We start from the raw sequence: 15,421 nt of genomic DNA on the forward strand, positions 1-15,421 counted from the left end.
ACCGTCCAACGCTGCGTCTTTACTTGACACTTTTTCTAAAACACCATCCGTTAATGGACCAGTTGGCCATTGCACTGCAGTGGAATTGTCTAAGCATTAATGCTAGAAAAAATGAACTTGTTCATCTTGTAAATAAATATAAACCTTTTATAATAGGTTTACAGGAAACCTGGCTGAAACCTGAATATACATTTAAGATTTCAGGTTACGCTTGCCTCAGAGAAGATAGATCTGATGGTCATGACGGCGTAGCTCTACTTGTTCGTCATCCTCTTAATTTTTCTCATTTTATTCTTCCTTCTCATAGTACCAATTTGTTTATGATTGCAGCTATTGTAAATAATATTTGTTTTGTATCTATATATATACCTAAACCTTGTTCAGCAGTGTTTCGTGAACTAGATTCTATCATATCTATTTTACCTAGGCCGTTCGTCTTATTAGGCGACTTTAATGCCCAACATCCCTCTTGGGGAAGTTCTGCACCAAATGCTTATGGTTCCCATATTTTGGATCTTATAGATTCCCACAATTTATGTATATTAAATAATGGCTCTCAAACCCGTCGAACTTCTCCTGCCCAAGGTTTTAGTGCTCCGGATCTTACTATCTGCTCTCCATCTCTAGCCCCTACAATTAGCTGGAGCCCCTTATCATCTACTTACGGTAGTGATCATTACCCAATATCTCTCACATTTCCATTCCGGTTGACCCCTAGTATTAAGCGTTCTTCCTTTCTAAAACATAATCTTAGTAACGCGGATTGGGTTACTTTTAGTTCTATATTGGAAAGTAGAATTTACTCTCTTCCCAAAGTTGATCAGGACTCTGAAACACAATGTGCTGAAGCATTTGCCAAAGCATTTATTGAAGTCGCCGATGAAATTTTCCCAATAAAAAGCAGACCCTCTGATTACATCCCATCCCCTCCGTGGTGGGATAGTGATTGCACAGAAGCTATCAGAAGGAGAAAGGAAGCAGAAATAATGTACCGTGAATTGTCTACAGATGAAAATTTTAATTCATTATCTATAATTATGAAAGAAACTAGAAAGTTATTTAAGAAAAAGAAGTATGAAAGTTGGAAGGAATTCTGCTTGGCTCTGTCTCCTGATTCTCGGCCATCCCTAGTGTGGCAGAATATCAGAAGATTTAGATCCGCTTTTCGAGATACTTATTCAGGTTTCCTTCCTTCCTCTTTGGTTGATCCTTTCTTGGATCGGCTGGCGCCTCCTTTTGTGCCTCAGAACATTATATTACCGGCTATATCTCCGACTACTTTTGGTATCGGCAGTCTTTTTTCTCTTGACGAGCTCAAGGGTGTTCTGTCACAGGTAAAAGATTCTGCCCCAGGCTGCGACGGGATCCCGTATTCCTTCTTGAGTCATTTAAATGATAGGGCCCTTTCATACTTTCTTGAACTTATCAATTCAATTCTAATCACTGGTAATATCCCATCTGCTTGGAAGATCCAAACAATAATCCCCATTATCAAACCAAATAAAGATCCTTCTGAGGCTACCAATTACCGACCCATTGCTTTATCTTCAGTTCTGATGAAGATTGCAGAGCATCTGGTTAAGATACGCCTTGAATGGTACATTGAAAGTGGGAAGTTGTTGGGTAGCAGTCAGTATGGTTTTAGAAGGGGTAGAAGCACGATTGACAACATTGCTATATTTGTGACTGACATTAGATTAGCTTTTACGCTTAACCATTCCGTCATAGCGGCTTTCTTAGATGTTAAGTCTGCTTATGATAGTGTTGATTTATCAATCCTTTTGTCTAAACTTAGGGCTTTGAATGTCCCAAATATTCTGTCCAATTTTATTTATAATATGTTATTTGAGAGGTGTATTAATTTGCCTCTTGATAACTCTAACTCAGCCTCAAGACTAGTATGGAAGGGTTTACCACAGGGATCTGTATTGAGTCCTTTATTATATAACATTTTCACCCACGATTTAGAATCCTCAATCGGGGACAGGATAAGTATTCTTCAATTCGCTGACGATTTGTTGCTTTATTGCACAGATCGTGATATACCTGTTGCGTGTTCCTCTTTATCTTCTGCTCTCTCTGGTCTTAAAACATGGCTTGATTCAAATGGCCTTGAGATAGCCCCATCTAAGAGTTCCGTTATGGCATTTACCAGAAAGAGAGCTCCTCCTCCTTTCTTTGTCTACTATGATGGCCATTCTATCCCGGTTAAGAATGAAGTTAAGTTTTTAGGTGTTGTTTTGGATACCCACTTAACAGGGAAGGCCCACTGTGATTTCGTAGTAGGTAAATGTGAACGTAATCTAAATATTCTAAGATGTTTGTCAGGTGTATGGTGGGGTGCCCATCCATTTACTCTTAAACTTTTGTACAATGCTATCATTAGAAGTGTAATAGATTATGGCTCTTTTGTACTGGCTCCTGGTAATAGCACTGCATTCGAAAAGCTGGATACCATTCAGTCTAAAGCGTTACGGATAATATGTGGAGCTATGAAATCTAGCCCCATTAATTGTCTTCAAATTGAATGTAATGATTCTCCTTTATTCTTACGCCGACAGTATCAATCGGATAAATTTATTTTCAGAGCCTTTCAGTTGGTAAATCATCCTCTACGGTGTAAGTTAGAACAACTGTTTGACGATGTCAACTCGACGACATATTGGGCACATAAATCAATCCCTTGTTTAGTCAAAAGTTATCAAAAGTTTATTTACCTTAAAGCACCTACTCATCAAACTGTAGTTTACCCTCTATTTTGTAGTAGCTTCGTTTCCCTAATATTAACCCCTTCCATTCATCTCAATATTGGAATAAGTAAGAATCAACCAGAGGCGAAACATTCTTTCAATTTTGTCAAGGAACGCGATTGGTCTCATTTTCACCACATTTTTACTGATGCCTCGAAACAGTGTCAAAGTGGCTGTGTTGGTGTTGGCGTTTTCCATCAACAATTTAACATAGTCCAAAAGATTAAACTTCCTGCCGAAACTTCAGTATTTACAGGAGAATGTTTTGGTCTGTTTAAAGCCGTTGATTATATTTTGACGGTCAAACTTAAAGAAACGGTTATTTTCTCTGATTCATTAAGTGCTCTTCAGGCTTTGGCTAAATTTCCTTTTAAATCAAAAATAGTTTATCCCATCATTATAGAAATCAGAAAGCTTCTTCACAGGTGCCATTTATTAGGCTTTTCAGTGGTGTTTGCTTGGGTTCCCAGTCACTGTGGCATTGGTGGGAATGATAGAGCTGATCATCTGGCTAAGGATGCAATAGAGTGTGGTGACATGGTGCCCTACAAAAATTATTCCCATGACTTAATGGCACTTCCTGCTTCGTTTCTCCACGATGCCTGGAAAGACGAATGGAAGAAAAGTAGTCGAAGCAAAGGCAAATTTTATGCTTTAATCCAACCTACCTTACTTTCCAAACCGTGGTTTTTCCGATTTAAATTTAGTAAAAGGGCTACAAGTTGTCTTATCCGTATGCGGTTAGGACACACTTGTAGCCCAGCTCAACTCGCTAAATTTGGTATAATAGACTGTGCTATATGTGACTGTGGGCTGGACGTTGCCGATGTTAACCACATATTTCTTGCTTGTCCTATTAATAACACAAATTTTTTATATCGTAATTTACTTTCTATAAATATCCCTTTACCTACTAGTATCCCGATTCTTCTTTCATATAATAACTTTGATATATATAAATTCTTATCCATATTTATCTGTGTTAATGATATAAAATTATAATCCTATCCTATATATCCCTATCCTCTGATCCTTCTTCCTAAATTCATGTTTTACTAAATTCCTTTTATTTTTATGAAATGTTTCCTCGTTTTGTCGGTGGCAAATACGCAAACCGCGTCATGCCAAAAAGAAAAAAAAAAAAAAAAAAAGTCTATCTTCAAAACGTCCAAGTCATTGACATTGACAACCTGTTTCTGTCAAAACGTGTGGGGGGGGGGATAATTAAGTAAAAGTAAACAAGTTACGTCCACTTTTCTTTCCGAGTAAGTTAATTAAATCTAAAAAGTAAAGAGGTCATGGTTTAATGTTCCCGTGATATGAAAATAACCAATGCGAAATTAGGATATTTGGTAATTCACACACCCTCATTTAGGTTAGGCTTTGCCTGAGTGAATTTCCTGGTATTTCAGGGTCGGCATTGTTATGCGACAAGGACAGAGTGTGAGGTCATAGCCGGCAGGGTGCAGCCGCTATTCGCCATGAAGAAAGTGGTGCTGTTCAAGAGCGCGTCGGAGGAGTACCAACGCGCGTGTAGCGCACTTCAGTACGAAGCTATTTTCGTGGAGCCACTGCAGTTCGAGTGGCGCAACGTGGAGACGCTGCGTGCGGCGCTGACGCGGCGCGAGTACGTGGGGCTGGTGCTGACGAGCGCTCGCGCCGCCGAGGCTGCAGGGCGCTGCTGGGACCCCGCCAAGTTCGAGCTGTGGAGCGCGCGCCGCGTCTACACTCTCGGCGATGCCAGCGCGCAGCGCATCAAGCTGCTGCTGGGGCTTGACGCGCTCGGTACCACCGCCGGAAATGCCGAGAATCTGGCTAAGATCATTCTGGATGAAAATCCAGTTGACTCCAAATTTTTGTTCCCCTGTGGTAATTTGAGCTCAGAGACGCTTCCTAGTGTACTCGAGGGCCAAGGCATATCGGTGGACAGTCTCACGGTGTACGAGACAACAGAGAATGAAAAGTTAAGAAATAGTTTGTTGGAGTTGAACAGATCAGAGGACCCGTGCTGCATGGTGTTCTTTAGTCCTTCGGGGTGCGAGTACATCCACCGACAGCTGCAGACCTTTAGCAACAAACTCTACCACTTACCACACTTTGCTATTGGTAATTCCACTGCCCACAAGATTGAGAACCTAGGAATAGAGGTAGCAGGTGTGGCGTCCAAACCCAAACCGGAGTGTGTGATGGAGTCCATACACAAGTATTTCACGACTCACACTTGCAGCTGATGAACAAGCTTTTATTTTTTACTATAGCAATATAATGGTTATGGATTACAATTTAAATTAGCTTTAATTGTGATAAATATGAAACACTATTTAACTGATTATGATAATTTATTTTATAATTCGGTGTATAATGTGAAGAGAATAATTGAGAGCACTCACAATTTTAGATATTTAAGTCGAGTTAAGACAAATATAAAAAATACTATAAATCTTCTTGAAAAAATATATTTTAATAAGTGTTTGAAAAATCAATAAGGATATTTTATTTATTGATTATGTATATTGAAGATAAGGGCAATTTTTAATTTACTAACAATGTAAATGTTTTAAATTTTCTAAATCATAGTCAGTTTAATCTTATAGATTACATTTTTAAACCTTATTCTATGTAATTGATATTTGACCTATCTATCACAGTTGAGCATATTATCTATACTTATAATAAATCTGTAGAGAGGTCAATTCTGTACATTAAATATTTTTTCAAAATAACTATCAGGGGGTGATAAGTGATCGATACTGATGCCAAAAATGCAATCAGTAAAATTTTTGTCTGTCTGTCTGTCTGTCTGTCTGTCTGTCTGTCTGTATGTGCCTTATAGAAACAAAAACTACTGGACGGATTTTAATGAAACTTGGTACAATTATTCTTTACACTCCTGGACAGGTTATAGTATACTTTTCATCACGCTACAATCAATAGGAGCAGAGTAGTGAAGGGAAATCCTTTTGTATGAAAAATCTAAACCACTCAAGTTAGACGTTTGAAATTTGGCATGCAGGTACCTTAGATACCGTAGAGGTGCACTAAGAAAGGAATTCCCGAAATTCCCACGGGAACGGGAATTAGCGGAAAAATCCTTTTGTATGAAAAATCTAAACCATTCAAGTTAGATGTTTGAAATTTGTCATGCTGGTACCTTAGATACCGTAGAGGTGTACTAAGAAAGGAATTCCCGAAATTCCTACGGGAACGGGAATTAGCGGGAAAATCCTTTTGTATGAAAAATCTAAACCACTCAAGTTAGACGTTTGAAATTTGGCATGCTGATACCTTAGGTACCGTAGAGGTGCACTAAGAAAGGAATTCCCGAAATTCCCACGAGAACGGGAATTAGCGGGAAAATCCTTTTGTATGAAAAATCTAAACCACTCAAGTTAGACGTTTGAAATTTGTCATGCAGGTACCTTAGGTACCGTGGAGGTGCACTAAGAAAGGAATTCCCGGAATTCCCACGGGAACGGGAATTAACGGGAAAATCCTTTTGTATGAAAAATCTAAACCATTCAAGTTAGATGTTTGAAATTTGGCACGCAGGTACCTTAGATACCGTAGAGGTGCACTAAGAAAGGAATTCCCGAAATTCCCACGGGAACGGGAATTAGCGGGAAAATCCTTTTGTATGAAAAATCTAAACCACTCAAGTTAGACGTTTGAAATTTGGCATGCAGGTACTTTAGTAAACTTAAAGCATAGTTGCAACAGGATATTACAAAATTCCCACGGGAACGGTAGTTAGCGGGAAAAAACATTTGTATGAAAAAATCAAATCTAAATAAAAGGAGAAACTGACTGACTCAGTGACTGACATATCAACGCATAGCCTGAACGGCTAAACGTAGGCATTTGAAATTTGGAAGGGACATAGCTTAGGTACCGTTGAGGTGCACTAAGAAAGGAATTCCCGGAATTCCCACGGGAACGGAAATTAGCGGGAAAATCCTTTTGTATGAAAAATCTAAACCGCTTAAGTTAGACGCTTGAAATTTGGCATGCAGGTACCTTAGTTAACTTAAAGCTTAGTTGTGACAGGATATTGCAAAATTCCCACGGAAACGGGAGTTAGCGGGAAAAAAACATTTATATGAAAAAATCGAAACCGCGTGAGATAGATGTTTTCAATTCAATTCAATTAAATTATTTATTGCATTCCATGTAGTACAATGGGGTGTTACATAGGCATAGGAACTAAAACATGGGCCCTGTAGGGTACAGCAACGTTGAAGGGAAGAGAGGAAGTGTGTATTAAAATTAAAACTCAATGAACAATCAATTAAAAAAAAAACAATTCAATCAATTGATTCAATCTAGCATGCATGCATACCTTAGTAAATATAAAGTTTATTTTTGGCTGTATTTTGAAAAATGGGAGTTATTGGGAAAAAAATTTTTTGAAAAAATCTAAACTGCATAAGATGCTTGAAATTTGATATGCACTCCCACACACACAAAGATCTCTCTCTTATATAACACGCCACGCGGACAAAGTCGCGGGCAAAAGCTAGTTACAAATAAGACAAACATAATACCTATTTTATTTACATGGCTTGCATTGTAATGGCCAAGGTGAATTAATATAACAGTAGAAACCATTAACCAGTATTATACATCTCTGCCTACCCCTTCGGGGCGTGATGTCATGTATGATATGCATATGGCAACACGGGCCTCTGGCGAACCGGATGTACTGTACTGGATGGACGTGTACATCTCGACGTCGCAGTCCCGCCACGGCGGCGACGGCCGGCCCCGCTCACGCGTCGCAGTCCCGCGGCGGCAGCGACGGCCGCTCCCGCCGCGGCCGCGCCGCGTCCAGGCGCCGCATGGCGCGCACGAACCCCGCCGCTGCACCGCCCGTTGACATCGCCGCCGCGGACAGCGCCAGGATCTGCACACACAACACTTGACGATACCATCCGATCGAATAGGGAATGCCAACACAACGCAACTAAGCTTACCAAGTAAAGGTAGTCTACAATCGAGTCGAAGCCACAGAAGAGCGCCGCAAGCACGGCCGTCACCACGAGCGTCACGCCAACTAGTGACGAGGCCACCACGTCCTGCGGGAATCGCGGCTCAGGACAGTAGGAAATCAAAGGTTTCACCCTCATCTAATAGAGAGGTGGAGTGACAGAGACATAGATACCATGTAGAGCCAAGTGTGGGGCGCGACAGTAGGCAAGCCGAGCAGCGCGGCGGTGGCCAGCGCGGCGCCGGCGGCAGCGCCCGCCAGCGCCGTGCCCGCCGTGCTGCCCGCCAGCCCGGCGCCGCCGCCGCAGCCCGCGGCGCCGCCCCCGCCGCCGCTAGTGCCACCCGCCAGCGCCAGCGCTCCCACGCTGATGCATGCTACCTGGATGATACATGATATTACAGCCTTACGTTGGGAATAGGTAGGTACCTACTTTCCTAAGTAATCGTCTCGCCTATGACTAACTATAATCAACGCAGGTTTCAAACGTCTAACTTTTAAGTTTTAATATTTTTATACTGTTTTATATAGGTGGAAACCTGTTATTGGCTTAGTTTTTAAGTATGATATTTTTGCTATAATTGTTAAAAGCTTCTACAGATGATTTAAACTGAGTCTGCGAAGCACTTTCGATCGTGACTGTGCAGGTGACTACCATGAGGCATGCATGATACAGGAGCGCCAACCGAGGCAAGTAACGGTACCAGACGCCTGATTCGATACTGTACTGCACTAGGTATAATACACTCACAACGGACACCACTTTCAATATTCCTTCGAGGGAGGTGATAAAGTCCTTCTCCTGGTAATATGCGCGCAGCACCTGCCTCTCCGGGTCCGACATGTTTCAGTTTAATACTATCGCACTACTCACATTACATTACACGGTTACTTCATGACTGTAAATGTCCTCTGCACATTCCAAAAACTGACTGATTGTGATAATACATAAGATAACTTCATACTCACGTACCAATACCCTGATATAAATCTCAGATATAGCTAAGTACAACAATTAAAGCACTGATTGATAGATAAGCACAGTATACTAATTTATTACTTAGGTAGATACTTATTATTGTTTTTTTTTTTTGTAATGGTCAATGTCAAGTTTTAAAAGATTGGGAAACTGAAAGAAGTTAGTTTCATATACTTAGTATGCATGGCTATAGAATAAGGAATAACATTAGGTACGTATAGAATGGCAACTGTCTGCTCCCACCAGCGCTAGCTGTGAGCTAGGTTTACCTCGCCAAGGTCTTACTTTAATCTTCATAATAGTATGCCTGAGACGTCGATACGATAGCATCAATGTATAGTGTCCGTAAAACGAGGTGTTTTGTATGAAGTGTCCGGGGTGCGGCATAGCTAGGAGACAGAAATGTGCCGTGCCAGAATTAGACTTAACTAAATTACTGGAATTAACACTAGTGTATCTGTTTCGTCGTTCGTTATATACCCTATATTCTTTACGTTATAATCTGCAAGTTTTTGTAAACTGACCTGAACGGACTGAGAGGGATTAAAAAGACCGCATAAGCATAAGGGACTCTCCAGGCTACGTTCACCAAAAACAATACAGATGGCGTTGTACAGCTTTAACGTGATAATTACCTATTTTCTTATTACTCGGCTACATAATTATTCCAAAGTACAATGGAGCGACAGAAGATTTTTTTTATCATATTATGTATAGAATTATTGTTGCTACCGATATTGCTTTTTTCTTCGATCAGAATAATAATGGGTGGAAGAAAAAGGGTCGTAATTTATACCCAAAAACAAGATAAAAGGTACATAAAAAATAAATAAAAACGTTTATTTCTTCTTCTAAAAACAATGTTATAAACTACCATACTAACAAAAATAATATTATTTAAATTGGGACCGTGTGCAGAAGACAGGAACCCAAACTAGGTTGACCTGTATCTTGGGATCCTGGTCTCCCCCACGAACCAAATTTCGCGTACTCATATAAAAATGTAATAAACATTGAAAATGTGTGTGTGTTTGTAATGTAGGTATATGTATGTTATCCATAAAATTAGAAGAAAAATCTGTACAGCGCCATCTAATATTGTTTTTGGGGAACGTAGCTTGGAAAGTCCCTCACTCATATAAACAGCAATATTTCTCAATAAAAGACAACACGTAAAAGTAAGTGCGCAATGTCAACAAATTAATGTCTCATGGCAATATTGCTTTTCAGATGAATTCCTTCATTGAGTCTCCCACGTTTAACTCCCAAGACGTTAAATAGAAACTGAGATTACTGAAGAAAAGTGAAACAGTTTTAGCTAACATAGCAGGAAACTAATAAAAAAATAAAAGTCATAGCTTGTATAAAACCATATATTATCGTTAAAATTTAAAGTAAAAATGACTCGCACAGTATGGCCACCGGTTACATTAGGTCGCGACACGCGAGGCGGCCGGGGCCTCGGGGCTGCGCCCGCGGCACTATGAACACTATTCAAAAATTTATTATTTACTTCAATTCGAACATAATGGCAGACAATTTCAATTCCAAAATCGATATATGTGTTTATCAACAGAAGAATAATCTTTGGTGATATGTAGGATACAAAGTGGATACGTGAATTAATGAAATACTCATTTGTCATATCATAACAAGTCCTCAATGAACATTAGTTTGGTCGAAGTCTTTGCGTGTCTGTATGTACATCAATACATGAACCAGTGCTAATTAGAAACTCTAAGCTCTCAGAGCGAGTACGACAGATTGGACAGTATAAAATTATTACCTATAACAACTCCTATTATATTTCCAAATATTCCCTTACTTCTAATTATACATCGCTTCATATGAACAATCACGCAAATGATCCATCAGTTACAAGCAATACTCAAATAAAATCTGACATACATAATGTTCACCCTCTATACAACAGTTACTCTTTTATTAAACACCGCTATATATTTCGCTTACAAGTAAAATTACCCTTTGCATACATTTTGTGTCATACATGTATTACAATTATTATTTATATTTCGTAATTGTCGTTTATAATATGTACGTATAATACAAAAACTGGACGAAGAGGAAATAAGGACAAAAATCACTTGTCACAATAAATAATCTAGGAAATGGACTATAATAATAAAGTGTAAGTATAAAACACGAGATCAAACGCGCAATAATCTAACATTTGTGCAAATCACTACTCGAGGAATGTCGTCGCTTATAGAATACAAACGGTAGCTTACAAACGCTAATGGACTAGCATCGAAATCAGACTCGGGCGGCGGAGTGGACTATGTCGCTACGGTGGACGCTCAGTCGCAGAGTGGCAGTATCGCGGACGAGGTGCGCGTCCGCTCGTCGGAGACAACGAACACTAAAAGAACAATACAAGGACACATACAACCGTCGCTACCCTCTCGCCCGAGCGGCGCGGGCACCGCGGGGACCGCTCAGAAGTCGGTCGCGGGCGGCCTTCACTATAAGGGGTCGTCGCGCGACGTGGAGGGCTGCGGCGCCGACTCGGGCGGCGCGGGGGGCGCGGGGGGCGCGGGCGGCGCGGCGGGCACGGCGCGGTACTCGGCGCGCAGCGACGCCGCCTCGGCCCGCGGGCGCCGGGCCGCGCGGCGCCGCCACGCCGCCGCCGCCAGCAGCAGCGCGGCCGCGGCGCCCGCCAGCGCCAGCGCCGCGGCCGCCAGCAGCGGCGCCGCCACGCGCCGCGGCGCCGCGCCGTACTCGGGCGCGCACAGCACGGCGTGCAGCGTCAGCGCGCCGCCGCCCGCCAGCGCCGCGCCGCTGCCGGCGCCGCCCCACAGCCGCAGCCGCGCCCAGTCCAGCGGCAGCAGCAGCGTGAGCCGCGACACGTGCATGAACAGCAGCGCGCCGTGCAGCAGCGCCGAGCTCAGCGCGGCCAGCTGCAGCAGCCGCACGCGCGCCGCCAGCGGCAGCAGCCACGACCGCACGCCCGCCAGTGCCCACACGCACGAGCATGCCGAGATGCTGCACACCTGCGCCGTTACATTTTTACTCTAAGTTTCACCGCACATACTACTACTACAATAAGGTAAAACGTGAACTAATAAATATTGCTGTCACCCTAAAACATGTGCGGTGTAATTGGACCGTACAAATTTGTGAAATGTTTAGTAAATAAATACAAACTCGGTAAATTAGATCATAACTGGACATGGTCGCCAGACGAGCACGACAATTGAGGTGTACGTACGACGATGAGCAGCGTGAGCGCGCCGGACAGCGAGAGCAAGTGGCGCAGGCGGCAGTAGAGCGGCGCCACGCGGCGCGGGCGCGGCGGCGGCGCGCGCGAGTACTGCGCGTGCGAGTCCCAGCTGCGCTCCGTGAGCTCCGTGCCGCAGGGGGAGCGCCCGCCGGCGCCGCCCGCGCCGCCCAGCCCGCCCAGCCCGCTGCCCGCTATCTCAAAATCCTGCAACACCGCCACATATATTATAAGCTACTTATATTCTTGTCTCATGATAAGTAAGGACAATACAATGTTAATACGTGTTGTAGGGTATGATGTCAGGACGGGACAAACCCTCTCGGTTAAAACACATAATAACGGGTTCTTACCGCGTTTAAATGGGGATATGAGACTCCCCATTATTATGTGTTTTATTTATGATAATAACCGCGTAAACTTAAAACAATGTATAAACCCTCTCGGGTTTAACAATGTCATATTAATAATGTTTGTAATAATGTTTCATGACAATAAATAAATGTGTGACCAAACAGTGGTACTAGTGTGAATGTTATTTCCCAATAGTTGCACCAATTCCACAAATGGCACATCATGAATATTGTGAGTGTTATGTTATGTTATCCTGAAGTTGGTAATTGTCCGAGTGGCAAAATACTGGGCTGAAAAAATCTGAATGCAATCGAAACGACAAGAAGAAGTTGGTAATGTGACAGATTGGATGTCCAGTAGTAAACAATGTTATAACTCTTATAACACAAAATGTTGTCATTTTATGCTACAACATGGCATGGGGTAAAATAAAACAAATACACTTAATGAATAAAAAATGATATAATAACAAACTGAATTTGTTAGAAGAGAGCAGGCTCTTATACTTTCTTTCTTATACTTTTCTTTACTACTGTTAAATTAATATTTCGAAAATTTGTGTGAAGCAGTAATATAATTTATACCTCAGAATAACATATAGACTATATTTTATGAAGATATTGGAGCTGATTCCAGTACACACCATGTAAGTTTATTTTAAGTTATACCTGTTATTTTCTTATCCACCATAAAGGAAAAAGGCAGGTAATCGACAAGCATAAAATGTATGGAACACACATCAATTTTATGTAGAAATTTAAAAAGCCCGCACATCATTTTATATCAGCCAATAACCCAACATAATTAAGTTGACAGCACACATCAAACAGGTGGCATATCAGTGAGATACCTATTTTATTCATCCTAGCTATTCATTCATACACTCATTCATTTTAAAATGAACAGATGCCAATCATCCATCCCTTTCTTTATCAGCAGTGAAGAAATGACAGGTACCTATAAGTTAAAATTAGGTGTTTGCAGGGCCATTAAGTAAATTGGCCAAAATATAATAGGTATATAAATAACAAGCAAGTCGGGAATAATATACCACCTGTAAGCTAGATAATATAATATAGATGAGCACACTCCTGTACCTACCGAGCACAGGTCTATGACCTGTTTTCTTGTTCTTTTGAGTGAGAACAAATACACAGCCTGCTTCGATGCCTAGTATTTGCACACAAATACAATAACCAAATTGTATGTAATTGTGTCCAATGGCTTGAAATTCCCAATTATTTATGAAGAAAGAGGACACCAATGTGTGATATGATGGGAAGCTGAGTAAGTGTGTGAAGGGCAGGTACCTGCACGTCCTCGCCGCGGCAGCTCGTGGGTTCCAGCTCGCGGATCTCTTCCAGCAACAGCTCCACCTCGTCCGTAGAGTACAGCTCGCTGACGGACACGTAGCGCGCCGGCGCCGCGTGCATATCACTCCCAGGCTCTACCGCGCGCCCGCCTCGCCTGTCCGCCGCCTGCAACGAATATCGCACCACACCACGGATCACACGACTGCTACATCGGTTCACCACACAAACTTCAATTTGCGGACAATGCAATACAATTGTCGTGTTAGGCTGCCACGTACCTTCTCCGAACGATGACATTGAGGCTCCGTCCTACTGTACGTGACCACATAATCCAGGGAGGCGGGTATTGTTCAAGCGAACAACGATCCGATAAACAAATTCATTTGCTCGAGGACGCTTTTAGCACGCCATGTTTGTTATCATCTTTTTTTTTTTTTATTGGGTAACCATTTTAGCCCTGTGTTTGGTAGTAAAACTTGGTTCCTATTAGGAAAATGAACGAACGAATGATTGGTTTTATAAATTAGAGGACTAAAACCCTAAAATATGTTATACTGGGTAAAAAATATTCCAGTTATTTTATCAGAAAAATAATGGGTGGAAGACGTCCTGTACCTGGGGGAGCGGCCTAACCATCATTTATACCCAAAAACAAAGGTAAAAGATGCATAAGATGAGTTGGCAAATTTTTACAGAGTCACCTATATTTTTTTTAAGAAACGTACTCTGGAATGTCCCCAAGAACCAAGTATTAAAGTCCCCCATTCGAAGTTCCAGATGAATCTCCCGCCAAAACTTTGCTTTTTATCAACTTTAAAAAAGAACCATAGAAGGTAGTAGTGTTGCCGAAAAATCGATAGTTTTACTATCGATAGTAAACAGCCAAAATCATCTACCCAACCGATAGGCCTATCGATAGTATCGATAGCTCTTTTTTTGGCGATACTATCGATAAGCAACGATAGTATCGATACTATTGATAGTTAAAAGATGAAAAACTATCGATAGTATCGATAGTTGAAAAACAAAAAACTATCAATACTATCGATAGTATCGCTCTTCGATATTGCGCAAGCTATCGATACTATCGATAGTATCGATACTATCGATAGTTTTTCATCTTTTAACTATTGATACTATCGTTGCTTATCAATAGTATCGCCAAAAAAGAGCTATCAATACTATCGTTTTTTGGTAAACTATCGATAGTTCGATTGAAAACTATCGATAGGGCACTATCGAGCGGCAACACTAGAAGGTAGGTATGTAGTGGAGTCCATAATAGTGTTGCCGAAAAATCGATAGTTTTACTATCGATAGTAAACAGCCAAAATCATCTACCCAATCGATAGGCCTATCGATAGTATCGATAGCTCTTTTTTGGCGATACTATTGATAAGCAACGATAGTATCGATTAATTATCGATACTATCGTTTTTTGGTAAACTATCGATAGTTCGATCGAAAACTATCGATAGGGCACTATCGAGCGGCAACACTAGTCCATAAGCCCATGATAGCAGAGCTCAGCTCAGAGGCAGAGCTTCCTAACCAAAGACCAAGTATAATACTTGGTCCTTGTTCCCATCTTGTTCCTAACTGACAGTCTAAAAATTACGATAAAGGGTATTTAGGGAGATAATTGCACCTAAGAAATAGAATAAGGAATAATACTACGTATAAAACCAAACACCTTATAAAACGACATCTCTCCGCCCTCCACCAGCGTCTGAGCTGGGTTTACCTCGACTCCCCTCGAACATAGTTTAGACTTCAATCGTGAACAAATCGTGAAGGCTGCGCGCG

The 15,421-nt window shown here is 41.6% G+C and overlaps 2 protein-coding genes across 2 annotated transcripts; one reads left to right on the forward strand and one right to left on the reverse strand.

Annotated features, from left to right (window-relative positions):
- The first annotated feature begins 3,907 nt into the window (after positions 1–3,907).
- Positions 3,908–5,236, forward strand: LOC126374579 (uroporphyrinogen-III synthase-like). The gene is made up of 2 exons (XM_050021270.1): positions 3,908–4,015; positions 4,163–5,236. The coding sequence occupies exon 2, from the start codon at positions 4,232–4,234 to the stop codon at positions 4,979–4,981; it is 750 nt and encodes a 249-aa protein (XP_049877227.1). The 5' UTR covers positions 3,908–4,015; positions 4,163–4,231; the 3' UTR covers positions 4,982–5,236.
- A 5,957-nt stretch (positions 5,237–11,193) lies between these two features.
- Positions 11,194–14,092, reverse strand: LOC126374593 (uncharacterized). Its single transcript, XM_050021283.1, has 4 exons — positions 13,894–14,092; positions 13,613–13,780; positions 11,940–12,155; positions 11,194–11,721 (listed from the first exon to the last, which is right to left on the reverse strand). Exons 2-4 carry the CDS (start codon positions 13,733–13,735, stop codon positions 11,194–11,196), a joined length of 867 nt encoding a protein of 288 aa, XP_049877240.1. The 5' UTR covers positions 13,736–13,780; positions 13,894–14,092.
- Positions 14,093–15,421: the final 1,329 nt, after the last annotated feature.

The sequence above is a fragment of the Pectinophora gossypiella genome, chromosome 17 (assembly GCF_024362695.1).
Source record: "Pectinophora gossypiella chromosome 17, ilPecGoss1.1, whole genome shotgun sequence".
NCBI classification, from domain to species: domain Eukaryota; kingdom Metazoa; phylum Arthropoda; class Insecta; order Lepidoptera; family Gelechiidae; genus Pectinophora; species Pectinophora gossypiella.